Below are 16,540 nucleotides of genomic sequence, written 5' to 3'. Positions count from 1 at the left end.
CTTGAAGACCCACTTGATGCCAATCACCTTCTTATTCGGGGGGCGAGGCACAAGTGACCTAGTGCCATTCCTCTCAATAGCCTCCAACTCGGCTTCCATAGCTTTCTTCCATGGTGCGGACTGTAAAGCCTCCTTCACGGAGGTGGGCTCTCGATCCTGTAAAACACGGGTCATCAAACAATAGTTAGAGCAAACAAGCTCCGTAGAATGTGCTTGGTGCCGCCGTGACCGCCGCAGACCATCCTGCGGTTCCCACTCCTCAGGAACCCCCTCGATCCCTGAATCACGGAGTGTGTCACGGGCCCAGCGAGGAGGAGGCTGAACCTCCCCTCGTCTCTCTCCATTAGCAGAAGACTCTGGAATATCCACCGGTGGTAACTCCTCTGAGGTGACCGGTGGTGCAGTATACTCTGTGTCAGAAACAGAATCATAATCAAAAGGCACGGGCTCCAACGGAACTGTAGAAGGAGCCCAACTCTCCCTTGGATCTCCAAGAACGGGATGCTCCTCACCCGTTGAGATAGCCGGAACCTCCACAAACCGCACATCGTGGCTAGTGTACACATCCCGCTTGACGGGATCATATAATCGATAGCCTTGGGACTGGGAGCTGTAGCCAACAAATACTTGTCTTCGGGAAGCTGCTTCAAATTTATCACGGTGAGCCTTGGGAATGTGAACATAGGCATCACACCTAAAGACCCTGAAGTAAGAAACATCTGGCTTTGTCTCGAAATAAGCCTCAAACGGGGTCATCCCTTCAACGGCCGAAGTAGGGGATCAATTAAGGATGTGGACTGCAGTAGCCACAGCATCGGCCCACAGAACCTGAGGGGTCTGTCGGTACTCCATCATGGTGCGCGCCATCTCGATCACACTGCGGTTCTTCCGTTCAAGAATGCCATTTTCTTGAGGAGTGTTGGTATTTGCAAACTTCTGGTGAATTCCTTTATCTGCATAAAACTGAGCAAACTCATTAGAAACAAATTCACCGCCCTTGTCGGATCGCAAGGTCTTCAACTTCCGGCCCGATTGGGTCTCCTCAAAGAGAAGTCAATCCTTGAAGTGTGAGAAAGCTTCTGACTTTAATGCCAAAAAGTAGGCCCATGTCATCCTGTTTTAGTCATCCACGATCAGCATGAAGTACGAGCTCCCACGCAAGGACTCATTCCTCATAGGGCCACATAGATCCGTAGATACAAGCTCCATCGATGAAGTAGACCGTCGCGAAGCTGTGTGGGGAATGGCATCCCTATGCTGCTTCCCCCTAATGCAGGAGACACATGGCTATTGGCTCACCACTATATCCGGCAGCCCTCGAACAAGCTGCCCACTTGACGCCTTCCGAAGATAATCATAGTTCAGGTGACCAAACCGAGCATGCCATAACTCTGACTGTGACTGAGAGGTAAGAAGAAGAGTAGAGAGGGCGGTGGAAGACTTCAGTTTATAAATGACATTCTCCTCATATCCGGATGAGAGAACCTTCCTCGATCCACGATCAAGGACTCTTACTGTAGTACTGTCAAACTCCACCAAAAGGCCAAGGGAGCAAATTTTATGAACTGAAAGGAGATGATACCCTAAGCTTGGTACATGCAAAACCTCTGAGGTATGGGTACCACCGCGTCCATCGGGAATAAGCTGCATCTTATCCCGACCTACAATAGATACTGAAGAGCTGTCTCCAATGAGAATCTGCCCACGCGAGGGTTGCAACTGAGCAACACCATCTGATGAAGGAGTCATGTGCCGTGAGGCACCACTATCAACGATCCACTCTCGAGCTTGGGGAGCCGTCATCGCAGCATCAGAAGCATTCGGTGAAGCATCCTCAATGACAGCTAGATGAAGAAATGCAGCTGATGAGGGTGCAGCAACTGCTCCAGAATCCTTTGTGTCCTTGTTGGTGTCCTTCTTGTCTTTGTCAGGGCAATCCTTCTTCCAATGGCCAGTCTTTTCGCAAATATGGCATGTGGAGTCTTTGTCCTTGTCCTTCTTGGACTTGTTATCCCCCTTTTTCTTCTTTTGGTCCTTCCTCTTCTTCTGAGAGGCTTGACCTGTCAGTGCCTCCGACTTGGAAGCATTCTGTCCCTTTAGCTATTCCTCTTGGTCCAAGACCATAGGAACCAACTCTTTCCAACGAAGAGTAGACTCTCGCCTCGAAGCAATAAGGGCAGAGTAAAATGTACCGAATCGTGGCGGCAACTGGGACAAAAGTGTGATCGCCATGTCTTCGGAGGAAATCGGCTTCCTCGCATTCTGAACCTGCATCTGAAGCTGCCTTAGCTTGTTAATATGCTCCCGCAGCGAAGAAGACTTGTTTACAGACAAGGTCCGCATCTGTACCTCCAAAGAAACCCGCTTCATAAGGGTCATCCGATTGTACATCTGATCAAGCTCCAGCCATATCTCCGGAGCCACCATCAAGTGCTCGATGTGAGCGATCACGGCTGTAGTACATGATAGAAAGAGAAAGGAACGAATCCTGACATTCAGTTTGTCCCAATGAGACTGAGCCTTGGCCAACTTCGCACGAGCATCGGAAGAGAGTTTGGACTCATCTCTTACCGAGGGCCGATCAATCTCCTGTACCAGCTCCGCCAAATCATAGGACTCAAGGATGGCCCATATCATGACGCGCCAAATGCGGTAGTTGTCGCCGTCGAGCTTCTGATCTGCAGGAAGAGCCGGTAAGACAGGTACCTTCCGGTCCATAATCGACTGGAACTCCAAGTCAATCTCTGTAGACATCTTCACCTGTAATGCCTTCACAAACTCAAAAGCAGCTCCCTCTGACTGGGAAAACTCAGCCTGCTAAGTCTCTTCCGCGTCCTGAATCTTCTTCACCCGTCGGAGGCGATGAAAAAGCAAAACCTGCACTTGTAGGCTGAAAACTCAAACTTCCTCCGCGTCAAACAGCAGTAAAGAGCAGCAAATCCACCACCTGGACTCCTTTCCTGCGCGCCCACACTCGTTTCAGCCTTGTTCCAAGGTGCAACCCTCCTGTCTGCCCTTAAACGCAAAAAACACAAATTTGTGTCGCGATGGAAACTCCTCTTCAGGTTGATTCTGCGCTCAGTCAGCCCTCTAACACTGCTCTGATACCATGTCAGAGTGCAGCGGTGCGGAAGCGTAGGACTGAGAGAGAGAGAACGTAGAGAGAGAAGAGAGAGAAAGAGATAGTGGAAGATGAAGATCTGCTATATAAAGTGTGTTGAATACAAAGATATGTAGATATATACACGGGCGCAGTGCGCTGGACTGCGTGTCTCCACCTCGACGATGCAACCTGCTGTTCACCTCGAAGTCTGCTGCAGTCTGCACTGTCTCCTGTCTGAAATCTGCGAACAGAGACGGAATCTGCGCGTCACCGGTCTGTAATCTGCGAGCAGAGAAGTGTAGGAGACTGCTGGGGATGTCGGCTATTTATAGCCAGAATCTGACAAAAAACAGAGCGCCAGAAAATAGCCTGTCGGCTGCATTAAATGCAGCCGAATGACTGCACTGGTCGGATTGCCTGTCCGACTGCACACTGCACACCTGCCCAGCCTGGCTATGATCTCTAATAGTAAAGCGGATAGATGCTATGGTATCACCTATTGTACATTTATTGAGGGTTATGGATGCTATGCAACCTTGCATTGGGAAGTTATATGAGGCTATGGATAGGCTAAATGAAAAGTTGTAGGAGTTGGCACCAAATGATGAGGCGTATGAGGAGATACACCATTTAGTTGTGACGAGGTGGAACTCCTATAGCTCAACCATGCATGCAGTTGCATTTGTTGTGGGTCCTGAGTTTCAAGGCAAGGTCAAGAGAATGACACTGAGGTTATGGATGCATGGAGATCTATATTGTCTCGTCTAGTGCCTGATCATGGTACTAGACGAAAGATCAGAGATCAGCTTTCATGTTATAGGACCTTTCGAGGTTCTTTTGGTTGTGGGGATGCACAAGAGGATCGCTGTAAGATTGGGGCAGCTTTGTGGTGGGAGGACTATGGTTCGGATGGTCCTGAGTTGCAACAACTAGCCATCCATATTTTGAGTGAGTCAGTTAGCTGCTCTTGTTTGGAGCAATTGTGGAGTACATGTGCTCACATTGCTTCAAAGAGGAGGAATCGTCTTGGTGTGGAGAGGGCAAACGATCTAGTATTCGTTAGTGCTAATTTGAGGATGTTGTGTAACAGCATGACAACAAAGCTTGATCCATTCACAGAGTGGGAGATGCAGCAAGAAGAGGAGACACATGTTGATGTTGAGGGAGATGCAGCAATTCATGGTACACATGATGATGAGGCTGGCAGTTCAAGAGTGGCTAGAGCAGCCTCAGATCATGATCATGATCTTTGATTTAGTTTACTTATCATGAGTCTCGTGATACATGACACATTTACATTATATATGATATTATGGCAATGAAAACTCAAAATCTGCACCAAAAGGCTAAAAACACAGCCTTTTCTCCTTCATGAATAGCAAAAACCTACAAAGAACAGCAACTTCACTCCTTTCCTGTGTTTCACCTAATCACCTTAGCCTTGTGTTGATGCGCAGCCCTCTCGCTCGCCCTCAAATGTGGAAAATACAAACTTTTGTCGTGTTGAAATCTCTTGTTCGGGTCTGTCCACAATCAATCAGCCCTTCAAGGTTGCTATGATACCATGTCAAATTGCAATGAATGTGGAAGTGTGTGACTGGATAGAAAGAAAATGAACACGGAGAGAAGAAGAGAGAGAAGAGACAATAGAATGCAGAAATCTGTAGTGAATAAATTCTGAAATGAAGAAGGCAGATATGTACACGGGGTGTTGAATGTATCTTTGTGAGGCTATCTCTCTTCCAGTTGAAAAACCAAAGTGGGAAGTGACCGGAACAAGCTAGCCTATAAATAGGCCAAAAAATGGGGGAAAAATTGATCAGGTTGGCGAGTTAAAAATTGGCCAATTGTTGCAAAATACAATTGTAAAAATAAGATAATCACAATAAATGCTGCATAGAAAATCTGACTTCCACGTTCCATTCTACACAAACATGTTTGACCTGCTGGGCAACTCAGAAACGCTGAAATTGATGTGGCAACTGCATAGAACTATTGGACTTGTAAACAAGAAATGCATAAGTGTGCTTAAGAGTACGTGCTATACAACGGTAAATTGCCAATGCTTGTCCAAGGAATGAATAAATCTCTAGTAAACCATTCTTGGTTGTTGCAACTTTACCTAGAAGCCTTTCAGCTGGAACTGACTTTAGATCGAGCTTAGTTAGGCTCAACAGAGCCTAGAAGGTCGAGAGCATTGCCTAATAACCAAGGGGAAGGTAGTAATTTCACTCCTCTAGTGATGGACAGCTCTAGTATATAGTAGATCTTGGGTGTATTCAGCATGCATCCAAGGTATTGTTTGTTGACAATATGTTTGCTAGGAGGTCACTTTTTAGTGTACTACTCACTATACTTGGTATGTAGATGGGTATGGTTTTCATTGCAACTTTGAAACTATACATTTACATCAGTGTATGATCATTAAAGTACGGTCATAAGATTATGATCATTAGAGATTGATTATCAGTTGCTGGTTTTTAATGTATGATCAATTAGTTTTCAATGGTATTCAGCTCTGTTTTATGGACAGCAGCATGTGAAGTAATGCCATTGATAGTTCTACCATGGTTAATGCATTTCTATGGTTGTTTGGTTAGAACACTTTTGAGATAAAGTTAATGGATACATCCACAATAGTTTTGACAACAATTAGAGTTTGTTTTTGGTTAGCTAAGACTTAGTTATGTGGGCTGGAAATTTAGCATGAGTTGGGCAATAGCATAGTAGAACAACAACAGTCAATGTTCTTTGACTATGATGCCTATGCTTTTTCTAGTTCAGTATTAGTTTGCTTTTTGTTGGGGTATAAAGGCCCTTTTATTCACCTCTTTCGTGTATTATTTAATTGTACATGTGAGTGCACCCTTACGTGCCCCAAGTATAAATACATTTTATTATGTGTACCAACACATTGTTGATACATCCAAATTGTATCGTTCTCTCTCTCTCTCTCTCTCTATGTCACTCTCACTCACTTGCTCACTCCTCTAGCTGCAACACTCTCAACAATCGGTAGTAAAGCGGAGGTTGTGCGCGCTTCGTGAGACGACATGCATTAGTCGCCTGTTGCAAGACTGATAGGTGATAGTTGCAATTAATAGGTCGTTGTGCAGAAGGCGTGTGCAACATAGGCCATGTTGAAGTCCAATCGAGCGATCAACGGGTGGGCGCCAGCACACCTTTAAATTAGAAATTTCTTTAATTTTTCTCATCCCCTTTCTCTGACAGGGGTTTGCATGTGGAAGCACAAGTCTCAAACTTGTGCAAATTTTAGTTGGAAAAATTGGGGCTTTTCCCAAAATTGATCTTGTATATGCTTGGCAGTGACATTTGTGTGAGAAATTGCAGACATTGTGTGTGTTGACTTAAGTTAAATTGGGGATTCTGCCAAATTTGTGGGAATTTTGGTCATTCAAGTAAAATTTCTTGACATTGGACTTGAAAAAAATGAGGCTTTTCATGTATTGATGAAATTTTGCTCAGTTGGGTCAGATTGGCTGACATTTATGCATTGTTGGATTTGGAATTTTGGGATTTTGTGCAGAATTTGGTAAATTTCTGTAGTATTTCTCGTGTGGTGGCTAGTTTATGTAAAAACAGCAGATATTTATTCTATTTGGGCAAGAACAACAGTGTATTTGGTGGTTTAGCTTATGCTCTTGTAGTTTAGTGCATTTTCTCTTGTGTTCGTGATAAAAATGGTTGCAACTTCTTCTAGTTTTGACATGAAAAGTTTGATGGTCAAGGCTTTGACCTTTGGAAAGACCTTATGTAGGGCATATTTTTCTTAAAGGATCATGAGGATGCTTTGCAAGAATATAAACCCGCACAAATGTTTGATGCAGATTGGGCCAGAGTCAACAAAAAGGCTATGGCTTATATAAAGATGGGTGTCACTAATGACATTTTGATAGACATTAAGGACTTAGATATTGGTTATGCATTATGGAAGAAGTTGAAAACTACCTATGTCACCACACCTATTAATCAAGTGCATTTAATGTGCAAGTTGGTGAATATGTGACTAGACGGGTCCAATCTTGTAGTTGAGCACTTGAGTGTATTTATTGGCATTTTAAATCAGCTCAAGAATGCCAATTTGGATTTTGATGATAAGTTGAGGGCAATTTTTTTGATCATGACACTACCTGATTCTTGGGAGACGTTGGTAGTTTCTCTCAGTAATAATGCCAATCTCTCATATGATGGTGTGGGAGGTTTAATCTTGAATTAAAAAATTAGACGTAAGTCTAGTGGAGAAGGCAACAACTCAGCTTATAATGTTAGAGGCAGGGTTGAAAAGAAAAATGCAAATGCTAACAGAGAAACAGAAGGAAGAGGAAAGGAAAGGAAAAGAGTGATATTACTTGCTATCAGTGTGGTTGGAAGGGCCATAAGAAACCTGGTTGCATGTACTACAAGAACAAGAGAGAAAGAAGAATGCAAGAGACAAAAAGAAGAAAGAGGATAAGAGAGATGTATTTCAGGCAGTCAAAGGCAAGGAAAAGGCCAATGTGGCCTCCAGTGTAGTCATAGAGGAGCTCTTGGATGCAGAGGCTGATGTATTATGTGCAGTTGATTGTGATGCCCTTGTATATCACATGCAGGATATGCAGATTAGCAAGGTTGATGTGATTGATGCACTTTTGTCAGTTGATGATGGTGTAACTCAGACTTGGATCGTAGACTCTAGTGTCTCTTTCCATGTAACTCCTTGCTTGGAGTGTTTTGCTATGTTCAATGCAAGTAGTTATGGAAAAGTATACCTTGGAAATAACTATGCTTGCAACTTTGATGGGATTGGCATTGTACACTTGTCTTTGGATAGTGGGCAAGAGCTTGTGTTGAAAGATATCAGATATGTGCCTTGCATCAAGAAGAGTTTATTATCTATTGGTCAGCTTGACTTGCATGGTTACACTACACTGTTTGGTGGTAGTTTGTGAAAATTGAAAAAGGGTTCTATGCTGATTGCAAAAGGAACCAAGAAGGGCACTTTGTATTGTCAGCCTTGTAAAGCTTTGAATGGCAAGTTTCTTGCAGTTGCGGAAATTGGCTGTCATTTGGAGTTGTGGCACAAGAGATTAGGCCATATGAGCTAGAAAGGACTTGATGTCCTTGCCTCTTTGAAGAGGGTTGATGGAAAAGGCTCTAAACTTGATTTTTGTAATGATTGTTAGTTTGGAAAGCAAATGAAAAATTCCTTTTAATCTGGTGTCTCCCGTAAGTCCAATGTCTTGGACTTAGTGCATTCTGATGTATGTAGAATGCCAGTGAAATCGTTGGGTGCTGGTGTATATTTTCTCTCTTTTATTGATGATTGTTCTAGGAAGATTTGGGTTTATTTGTTGAAAAAAAAAAAGGTGAAGTGTTTGTTTATAAAACTTATCATGCATTTGGGACCACTCAGACAGGTAGAAAGCTGAAATACTTGAGAATTGATAATGGGGGTGAGTTCACATCTATTGAATTTAAGTCATTTTGTGACTTGCATAGAATCAAGAGGGAGCTTACAGCTCCTTACAGCCCTTCTTTAAATGGGGTGGCTGAAATATACAATAGGACTTTGTATGAAAGAGTGCGATGCATGTTGTCCATTGCCAATCTCCCTCTTGAATTTTGGGGAGAGGCACTTAAAATCGCGGTTCATATTTGCAACCGCTCTTTAAACATGTTCTTCCAAGAAAATTGTTCGCAGCTGTAATGTTGTGTTTAATGAGGCAAAGTTGTTGAAAAGTACTTTAGCCTCTGATGAAGACATGAAAAAGGTCAAATTTCAGAATTTGCAGCCACCTATTATTTCAATTGATGAGTCTCATGATGTTGTACCACAGGCTGAAACTGATGATCAGCCTGTTATTTTTGAGCTAGATGATGATGGACAACAAATAGAAGCACAAGGAGGTCATGGATATCAAGACAGACTTGCTGATTATGAAAATGCAGGTGCTGATAATGAAAATGAAGGTGTTGTACAGCATGAACGGTATGTTGAAAATGGCTTACAACAGCCAATAAATGCTGAAAATAACATACCTCCAGATGTAGATCTAATTCTTGAAAATGTAGATCATTGGGTACATAGGTATACACGCTTAAGAAGACGGCCACATAGGTATGACCTCTCGTTGCACTATGTGATGCTTACAGATGAGGGTGAACCTCTTACATATAAAGAGGCCAAGTCATGCAAATTCAGTGGTAAGTGGGAGCTAACTATGCACGAACAGATTAAATCTCTATATGTTAATGATACTTGGGATCTTGTGTCGTTGCCCAAAGGAAGAAAGCCTCTTCCAAACAAATGGGTTTACAAAGTAAAGACAGTTGATGGGAAATCCAAGTACAAAGCAAGATTGGTTTCCAAAGGGTATGCATAGAAGGAAGGGGTTGACTTCCAAGAGGTCTTCTCACGTGTTGTGAAGATGACCACTCTACGTGTGCTTTTTGCTCTCGTTGCTGTATTGGACTTAAGAGCTGTACCAAATGGATGCGAAAACAACTTTTCTGCATGGTGACATTGATGAGGAAATCTACATGAAACAGCTCAAGGGCTTTGTAGTTCTTGGAAAAGAGTAGTTGGTGTGTAAACTAAAATGGAACTTGTATGGGCTGAAGCAAACACCATGGCAGTGGTACAAAAAGTTTAACACTTTTATTCTCTCTCATGGGTTTACACGCAGCCATGTAGATTATTGTTTGTACATGAAAAAGGATATAGATATCAGTCCCATCATACTTGTTTTGTATGTGGATGATATGTTGCTAGCTAGAAAAAGAAAGACTAGCTTGGATGCTCTCAAAGATCAGTTGAAATCAACTTTCTCCATGAAAGATTTGGGGAATGTAGAGCATATATTGGGCATGAGGATTCGCAGGGATAGAACATAAAAATTGCTGTTCTTATCTCAAGAAAAGTACATTGAAAAGGTATTGGATAAATTTAAAATGGCTGAAGCTAAGCCTTTTGGGGTGCCCTTACCTCCATATCTTAAGCTTAGTAAAGCCAATAACCCAAAAGATGATGTGGAAGCCAATGCTACGAAGGGAGTCCTTATGCATCAGCTTGTGGCTCTCTTATGTACGCTATGGTTGCTACTTGTCTAGACATTGCTCATGCAGTGGGAGTTGTCAGTAGGTTTATGTCAAATCCTGGCCAAAAACATTGGGAGGCTTCAAGTGTATTCTTTGATACCTAAAGGGTACACAAAAAAAGTGTATTTGTTATGGGTAGGGTGCACTTAGTTTGCAGGGTTATTGTGATGCAGATATGGCAGGTGACTTGAACACTCGCAGGTCCACTAGCGGGTATGTCTTTACAATTATTGGTGGGGCAGTTTCTTTGTGCTCCAGGTTGCAAAACATTGTAGCACTGAGTACTACTGAAGCTGAATATATATGAGCTAGTGAAGCTTCTAAGGAAGCTATATGGTTTAGCAGACTTGTAGAGGATCTCGGCATGTCTGTGAGTACTCTAGTGTTGGGATAAGATAGCCGGAGTGCTGTGTACCTGGATAAGAATGCCATGTATTATTCACACACAAAGCATATGTATGTGTGATATCACTTTATCAGACAGATTTTGGAAGACGGTCTAATCACATTAATCAAGATCAAAACATAAGATAACCTTGCAGATGTTCACACTAAAAGTCTAAGCAAGGCTCAGTATGAGCATTGCATTCGACTAGTGGGAGTTGGTCAAAGGTTCACTTCGGACCTTTAAGTGGGAGGTTGTTAGGGTGTAAAGGCTCTTTTATTCACCTTCGTCGTGTATTATTTAATGTTACATGTGAATGCAACCTTATGTGCCCTAAGTATAAATACATTTTATTCTTTGTGTACCAACACATTGTAGTACATCCAAATCATATAATACTCTCTCTCTTTCTATCTGTCACTCTCACTCATCTACTCACTCCAGCTGCAGCACACTCTCAACCGCTTTTGTCACCTAGCAGTGCAATGGAGGATGATTACAAGGATTTCAAAGGGGAGGTATGTCATGAGGATGCGTATTTTTAATGCTTGGCATTATTAAGTTGTGCACATGTGAATTGCTAGTCAATTAAGTGATAGTGAGACTTTAGTAACCTCAGTGATCAGTGGGTGACCTTGGTAGTGCAATCAAGGAGAATTGCAAGTTTGCTTTTGTCACTTGCTAGCGCAGCGGAGGACGATTGCAAGGATTTCAAGGAGGAAGTATGTCACAAGGACCCGTATTTTCAATGCTTAGCTTTGGCATTATTAAGTTGTGCACATGTGGGGTGCACATGTGAAATGCGAGTCAATTAAGCAATAATGAGACTTGAGGAACCTTGGTGATTAGTGGGTGACATTGGCCAAGTATAGTTATATGTTAGGGTGTACAAAAGAAAACAGTTAGTGTATGGCCACGATTGAAAAACAAAGAACTCAAATACAAATGCAAAAATTCAAAACGTAAAACCCAAAACGCAAACACAAACACAAACACAAACACAAACAAAGAGGAAATATAACTTAGAAGGGAATGAATGAATGTTGTAAATGAAGGAAAGCGTGCACAAGATGCTCAAGGGCAGAGTCGTCCAACGGTCGATGGCTCTCGCAGGAGTGGACTGAGGTAGTAGTTGGAGTGTACATCCATTGGAGATGGATTCTGGGTGCTATAACGATCAGTCGGAGTTGAGATGATGCAGAAACTGAAAGGGCAGCAGGCTGGAAACCAAAATGTAGTAGTCTATGGGGCTGTAACTAGTAAACACAGCAGTGTATTGCATGAAAGAGTGAGCCGCTGGTCACATGCAACAGTGAGAGGCTGGGAGACAGCTGAAGAAGGTGAATCTGATGTAGATTGAGCCTGCAGTGCAGAAAATGCAAGTTGTTGTATGATTATTGGGAAGAGGCTGGACAGCAGGGCAGCAACAGTGAATAGGGCACCACAGGCTGGTGACCTCTTCATTCAATTCTTTTTGCCTATGGACAAGGCATCCAAGTTTTTGGGTCCTTGAGCATTACAATGCCAATGTGTTTTGCTTGAGCTCTAGTCATGAATTCTAAAGGAATTGTGGTGTGGCCTTCTCATTGAGTGTTTTGACACTAAAGAGTCTGAGTGGCACTAAGCTAGTGGAGGTTTTTTGCCTTGGGTAATTAGCATACATGTGTGGTAGCACATTTTGGACATCTCAAATCTGCCTTATCTTTATTTGCTTGTTTTCTTTCTAGACATCTAGATTATATATGTCTAAGGTGGCCACATAACTAGCAAGTCAATAATTCTTGCAATGGGTTTTCTCCCATGCCTTGGCCCCATCCCTTACCTAAAGCCATGAATGGAATTGATAAAAAATCCATTAGGATAGAATATCCCTCTTGAGCATAAGTGACATATGGATTTATGTATAGTTCCTCTTCAATTGGTTCTTCCACAAAGTGTATTGGTACATCACTCGATGGATGTGTGACTATGTCTATGAGGTCTTGGTTTTCTTGTCAAGTTGATGTCAACCCTAGGAGCTATGGGTCATTTGTCATTAAGTGTATTGAGATATTGGCAATCACACTCAGCTTAGCCTCTTTGTATGGAGTAGTGTGGGATCAAGATACAAAATCCCATATGCACAATGGTGGAAAGTGCAGCCTAGTCTATTCCTATAATGTGGCAGCAATCGTGATGGGTTGGATAGCCATTGGAGGGAGAGCTGATGGTTGAAACTTGCAAGACAAGGGATGAGGCTGAGTGGTGGGCAGCTTGTCTATTTATAGACAAGTGGATCCTCCTAAATTAGGGTTTGGCTTATGGGACATAGATACTCTCTAGTATTGCACACTATTTAATGAAACTTTTGGTAATTTATATGTTTTGGGGCTGTTTTAAAGAGCTAATTAGTTTATATTTTTGGCTCAACAAGCTGTACAAAGTTATGTTGGATAGGTACGAAGTTTCTCTGTTAGGGTAAAGTGTTTGTGTGAAGGGATATGTACTTTTCCAGTATTGCAAAAGTACATATGCAAGATGTGTTTAATACAACATGACAAGACTTCCCCTCATACATCAGTGGCACCACCAAGCTGGGAAAAATGCCATCAACTGCCAATCTGCAGCTGGAGCATTCCTGTTTGTCACTGGTGTGGCTCATTCATACCTGACCTGAGCTTTCCTCACTTGTGGCCGTCCTCAGGTCGTTCATGGAGAGATCTCTATTTGCTCATTAGTGTGCTGGTTTGTGGGTTCTTTGGTATCTTCATGCATTACTCATGGGATTGTGTATGGAGAAGGGGTCACATTGACAAGTTGTTTGGATTGAGATTGAGCATGAGATGTTGATACCTGTAGTATACTTCAAGATTTTGCTTCTCTCTTGGTTCAGGTGCTCTTTCTTTTGTGGTCGAGAAGATTGCTTTGTGGAGATAGACTTTCCATAGCAGTTCATTTCTGTGTCAGCTCACATGTTTGTCCTTCTGTATTAGGGCATTATTTTCAGTTCATCTTGCCCTTTTCCTTCAATCTTTGAACTTTGTCAATATCTTAGAATAAACTATGTAATAAATGAATGACTTCTATCTTAGGATGAAATCACAATTTCCTTAGCTTTTCAGATTTCAGTGTAGGGTTTTATGATCTAGTGTTTGAGCCTTTAGATTGGATGCTTTACAGATTATAAGCAAGCATATCCCATTTCTACCCATTGCCTTAGATACCTTACATGTGTATCACATTTTTCACAGGCTACATAAATGCTCACCCTGATCTTGGTGTGGAGCCAATTGATATAGAAGACTTGCTCAGCATTGGCAGGACACAAGGACCGTATGTACTTACTTGGCCTCATGCCCTTTCTGAGACATCTTGTATCCTTTCCCCTTTCTGTTTCCAGGAGAAATGTCTTTGATGAGGCTTTGTGGTTCTGGCTTGATGAACTTCAGGTGTCCTTATTACCTCTCACGTGAGCTCCATAATTCAGCTGATATAATATTTGCGCCTTATAATTACCTGATTGAGAAGGAAAATAGACGTTCACTGACAGGCCTTCATTGGGAGAATGCAGTGCTCATATTTGATGAAGCTCACAATCTGGTGAGCCCCTTAGTTTCTTGTCTTCCAATATGTTCAACCAATTTTATCAAGTGAACTTTTAGTGTTTTATGCTCAGTCTCTCGTGTCATTGTTCTCTCTATTGCTCATGTTTGTTGCTTTCTAACTGCAGGAGAACATTTGTGCAGATGCTGCATCATTTGACTTGTCTGCTGCACATCTGGCTGCATGTATAGCAGAAGCTAAGCAGTGTGTGGACCTTGCTTTAGCTCATAGATCAAGGGACAATTCAGCTGACACTTCAGTGGACCCAGAAAACTTCGCTATACTTAAGGGTAATGCAGGCAGGGCATTGCTGCATGCATGTTAGTTCTTTTAATCATCAGGTTTCTTGGCTCTTCAAATTTTGAGTCTCCAAAGGATTTTGCAGCACTCTTGCTTGAACTGGATAAAAGAATCAATGATGTACCTTTTACAGTGGAGGGATCTGGGTTTACTAGACCTGGACCTTATATATATGAGTTTCTTGCTGAAATGAAGATAACTCAAGAGACTGTCACAATGTTACTTGATACCATTGATCATGCTACAAACCTTCTTGAAGATGGTACACACACTGTCTTTACTTGTCAACTCACTAACGTAGTACTAAACTAAAAGTGCAATCTTGAAATGCTTTTTTCAAAAGAGGCCAACATGGAGTCTCTTAAGGTACACAAGAGATCTGGTAATGGGCACCGACTTCAGGCACTAAGGGATGCTTTGAGGCAAATATTTCAGGGTGCAGATAAGTCACATGCAACTTGCTATCGGGTTCGTGAGGAGATTTCTAGTGTCTGCTTAGCACACTAGTATTTTGGTGGTTTGAGTTTACTAAGATGTGTGCTTGTTTCGTTGCAGTTTCACATTCATGAGCCATACAGCCAGGACACAGACAAAGGTGCTAGGAAAGGTCTTGTTCAATCTCTTCTAGTTTGAGAATATTCCTTGAAGTTGTTTTGGGTGGTGGTCAGATAATTATTTTAAGAAACAACTGTGACAGGACCTAAAAGTCATCGTGTGCTTAGCTGGTGGTGTTTCAATCCTGGTCTTGCCATGAAGGAGTTTTCAAAGTTGGATGTTCGATCGGTCATATTGACATCTGGCACTTTGGCTCCTCTCGATTCATTTGCATTTGAACTCAAGCTGTATGATTTCTATGATGTAGTAAACTCTTTTGTTTGTGCAATTAATTCTGCAATCATTAAAGTGTGGCTGTTACGATGGTAGCATATTTGTAATGATCAGAAATCAACAGGCCCTTTGAAGTGCGTTTGGAAAATCCACATGTCATAGGTGCAGACCAAATATGGGTTGGGGTGCTGACCTCAGGCCCATCTGGACGAACTTTAAATTCCTCATATCGTACGCGAGATTCCATGGAATACAAGATTGAGCTTGGAAACACAATCGGTAAAGTCTGTAAAGGTTTATGTTCATAGCAACTATGTTATGCCAGTCTATACTTGACATTGCATCCCTAATATTAACTGTGTTTGCAGTAAATTTTGCTCGTATTGTCCCTGATGGCCTTTTAGTCTTCTTTCCATCATATTACTTGCTGAATCAGTGCATTGAAGCTTGGCAAACATTGGTAACTGCTTTGATTTTTTTGGAGCAACAGATTTGTTTTGTGCTCTTACTAAGATCAAACATCATATAAAACATTGATGCCTAAGGCGAGAAAAGTCAGATTTAATGTTTGCTTGAGCTGATACCTGTTTAGTGGAGCTGTTTACACGACATGAAATGTGATAGTCACTAAATCCATCAATGCTTGAACATTTGTTGAAAAGAGAATATAGACTGCAGGAGCAGCCAATGTCAGTACTGTATGGGAGCGTATCTGCAAACACAAACAGCCTGTTGTGGAGCCCAGAGAATCATCCCTTTTTAATCATGCAAATGAGGTGCTTGATCATTTGTTGCTGTTTTCTAAACAGTTATTTGGTTTTTCTTTCTGAATAAAAACCTTGTTTACTATGTATGCACTGATAATTCATTCTTATTGCTTGAACCTCAATAGTCTGAAATCTTGTCACTTCGGTTTGGGTACCACATTAGGATTTCATTACCAAGCTAAATGATGTGACCTCATCTGGTGCTGTCTTCTTTGCCGTCTGCAGAGGCAAGGTGAGCTTTTTGAACCTCTTTCAAATTTCAAAACTCACCAGTTTGAATGCAAACTTATTATACATGGTCCGTTTTCAGGTAAGCGAGGGCTTGGATTTTGCTGATAAAGCTGGCCGTGCTGTAGTGATAACAGGAATCCCATTTGCAATGAAAACAGATCCCAAGGTATTTATTCTATTGCTATTTGATATCTCAAAATTTTGTTGTTCAAAGTTAAGACCTACCAAGTGTTCAAACAGGTGAGG

The 16,540-nt window shown here is 42.0% G+C and overlaps 1 protein-coding gene across 1 annotated transcript in view; it reads left to right on the top strand.

Moving 5' to 3' along the window:
* Positions 1 to 16,540, top strand: part of LOC148034231 (regulator of telomere elongation helicase 1 homolog) — a 62,378-nt gene that overhangs the window by 30,440 nt on the left and 15,398 nt on the right. The window contains exons 4-15 of the mRNA XM_087680462.1: positions 13,817 to 13,898; positions 14,015 to 14,165; positions 14,296 to 14,458; positions 14,554 to 14,730; positions 14,812 to 14,936; positions 15,024 to 15,075; positions 15,166 to 15,310; positions 15,421 to 15,575; positions 15,665 to 15,756; positions 15,968 to 16,072; positions 16,227 to 16,295; positions 16,374 to 16,460. Coding sequence (XP_087536588.1) covers positions 13,817 to 13,898; positions 14,015 to 14,165; positions 14,296 to 14,458; positions 14,554 to 14,730; positions 14,812 to 14,936; positions 15,024 to 15,075; positions 15,166 to 15,310; positions 15,421 to 15,575; positions 15,665 to 15,756; positions 15,968 to 16,072; positions 16,227 to 16,295; positions 16,374 to 16,460 — 1,403 coding nt within the window. The remainder of the gene's footprint in view (positions 1 to 13,816; positions 13,899 to 14,014; positions 14,166 to 14,295; positions 14,459 to 14,553; positions 14,731 to 14,811; positions 14,937 to 15,023; positions 15,076 to 15,165; positions 15,311 to 15,420; positions 15,576 to 15,664; positions 15,757 to 15,967; positions 16,073 to 16,226; positions 16,296 to 16,373; positions 16,461 to 16,540) is intronic.

This window comes from Lygodium microphyllum, chromosome 6 (assembly GCF_053477565.2).
Source record: "Lygodium microphyllum isolate KBCC chromosome 6, Lygodium_microphyllum_v1.1.10, whole genome shotgun sequence".
Lineage (NCBI taxonomy): Eukaryota > Viridiplantae > Streptophyta > Polypodiopsida > Schizaeales > Lygodiaceae > Lygodium > Lygodium microphyllum.
The sequence above is the reverse complement of the archived record's forward strand: the minus strand, read 5'-3'. Positions and strand labels throughout refer to the sequence as shown.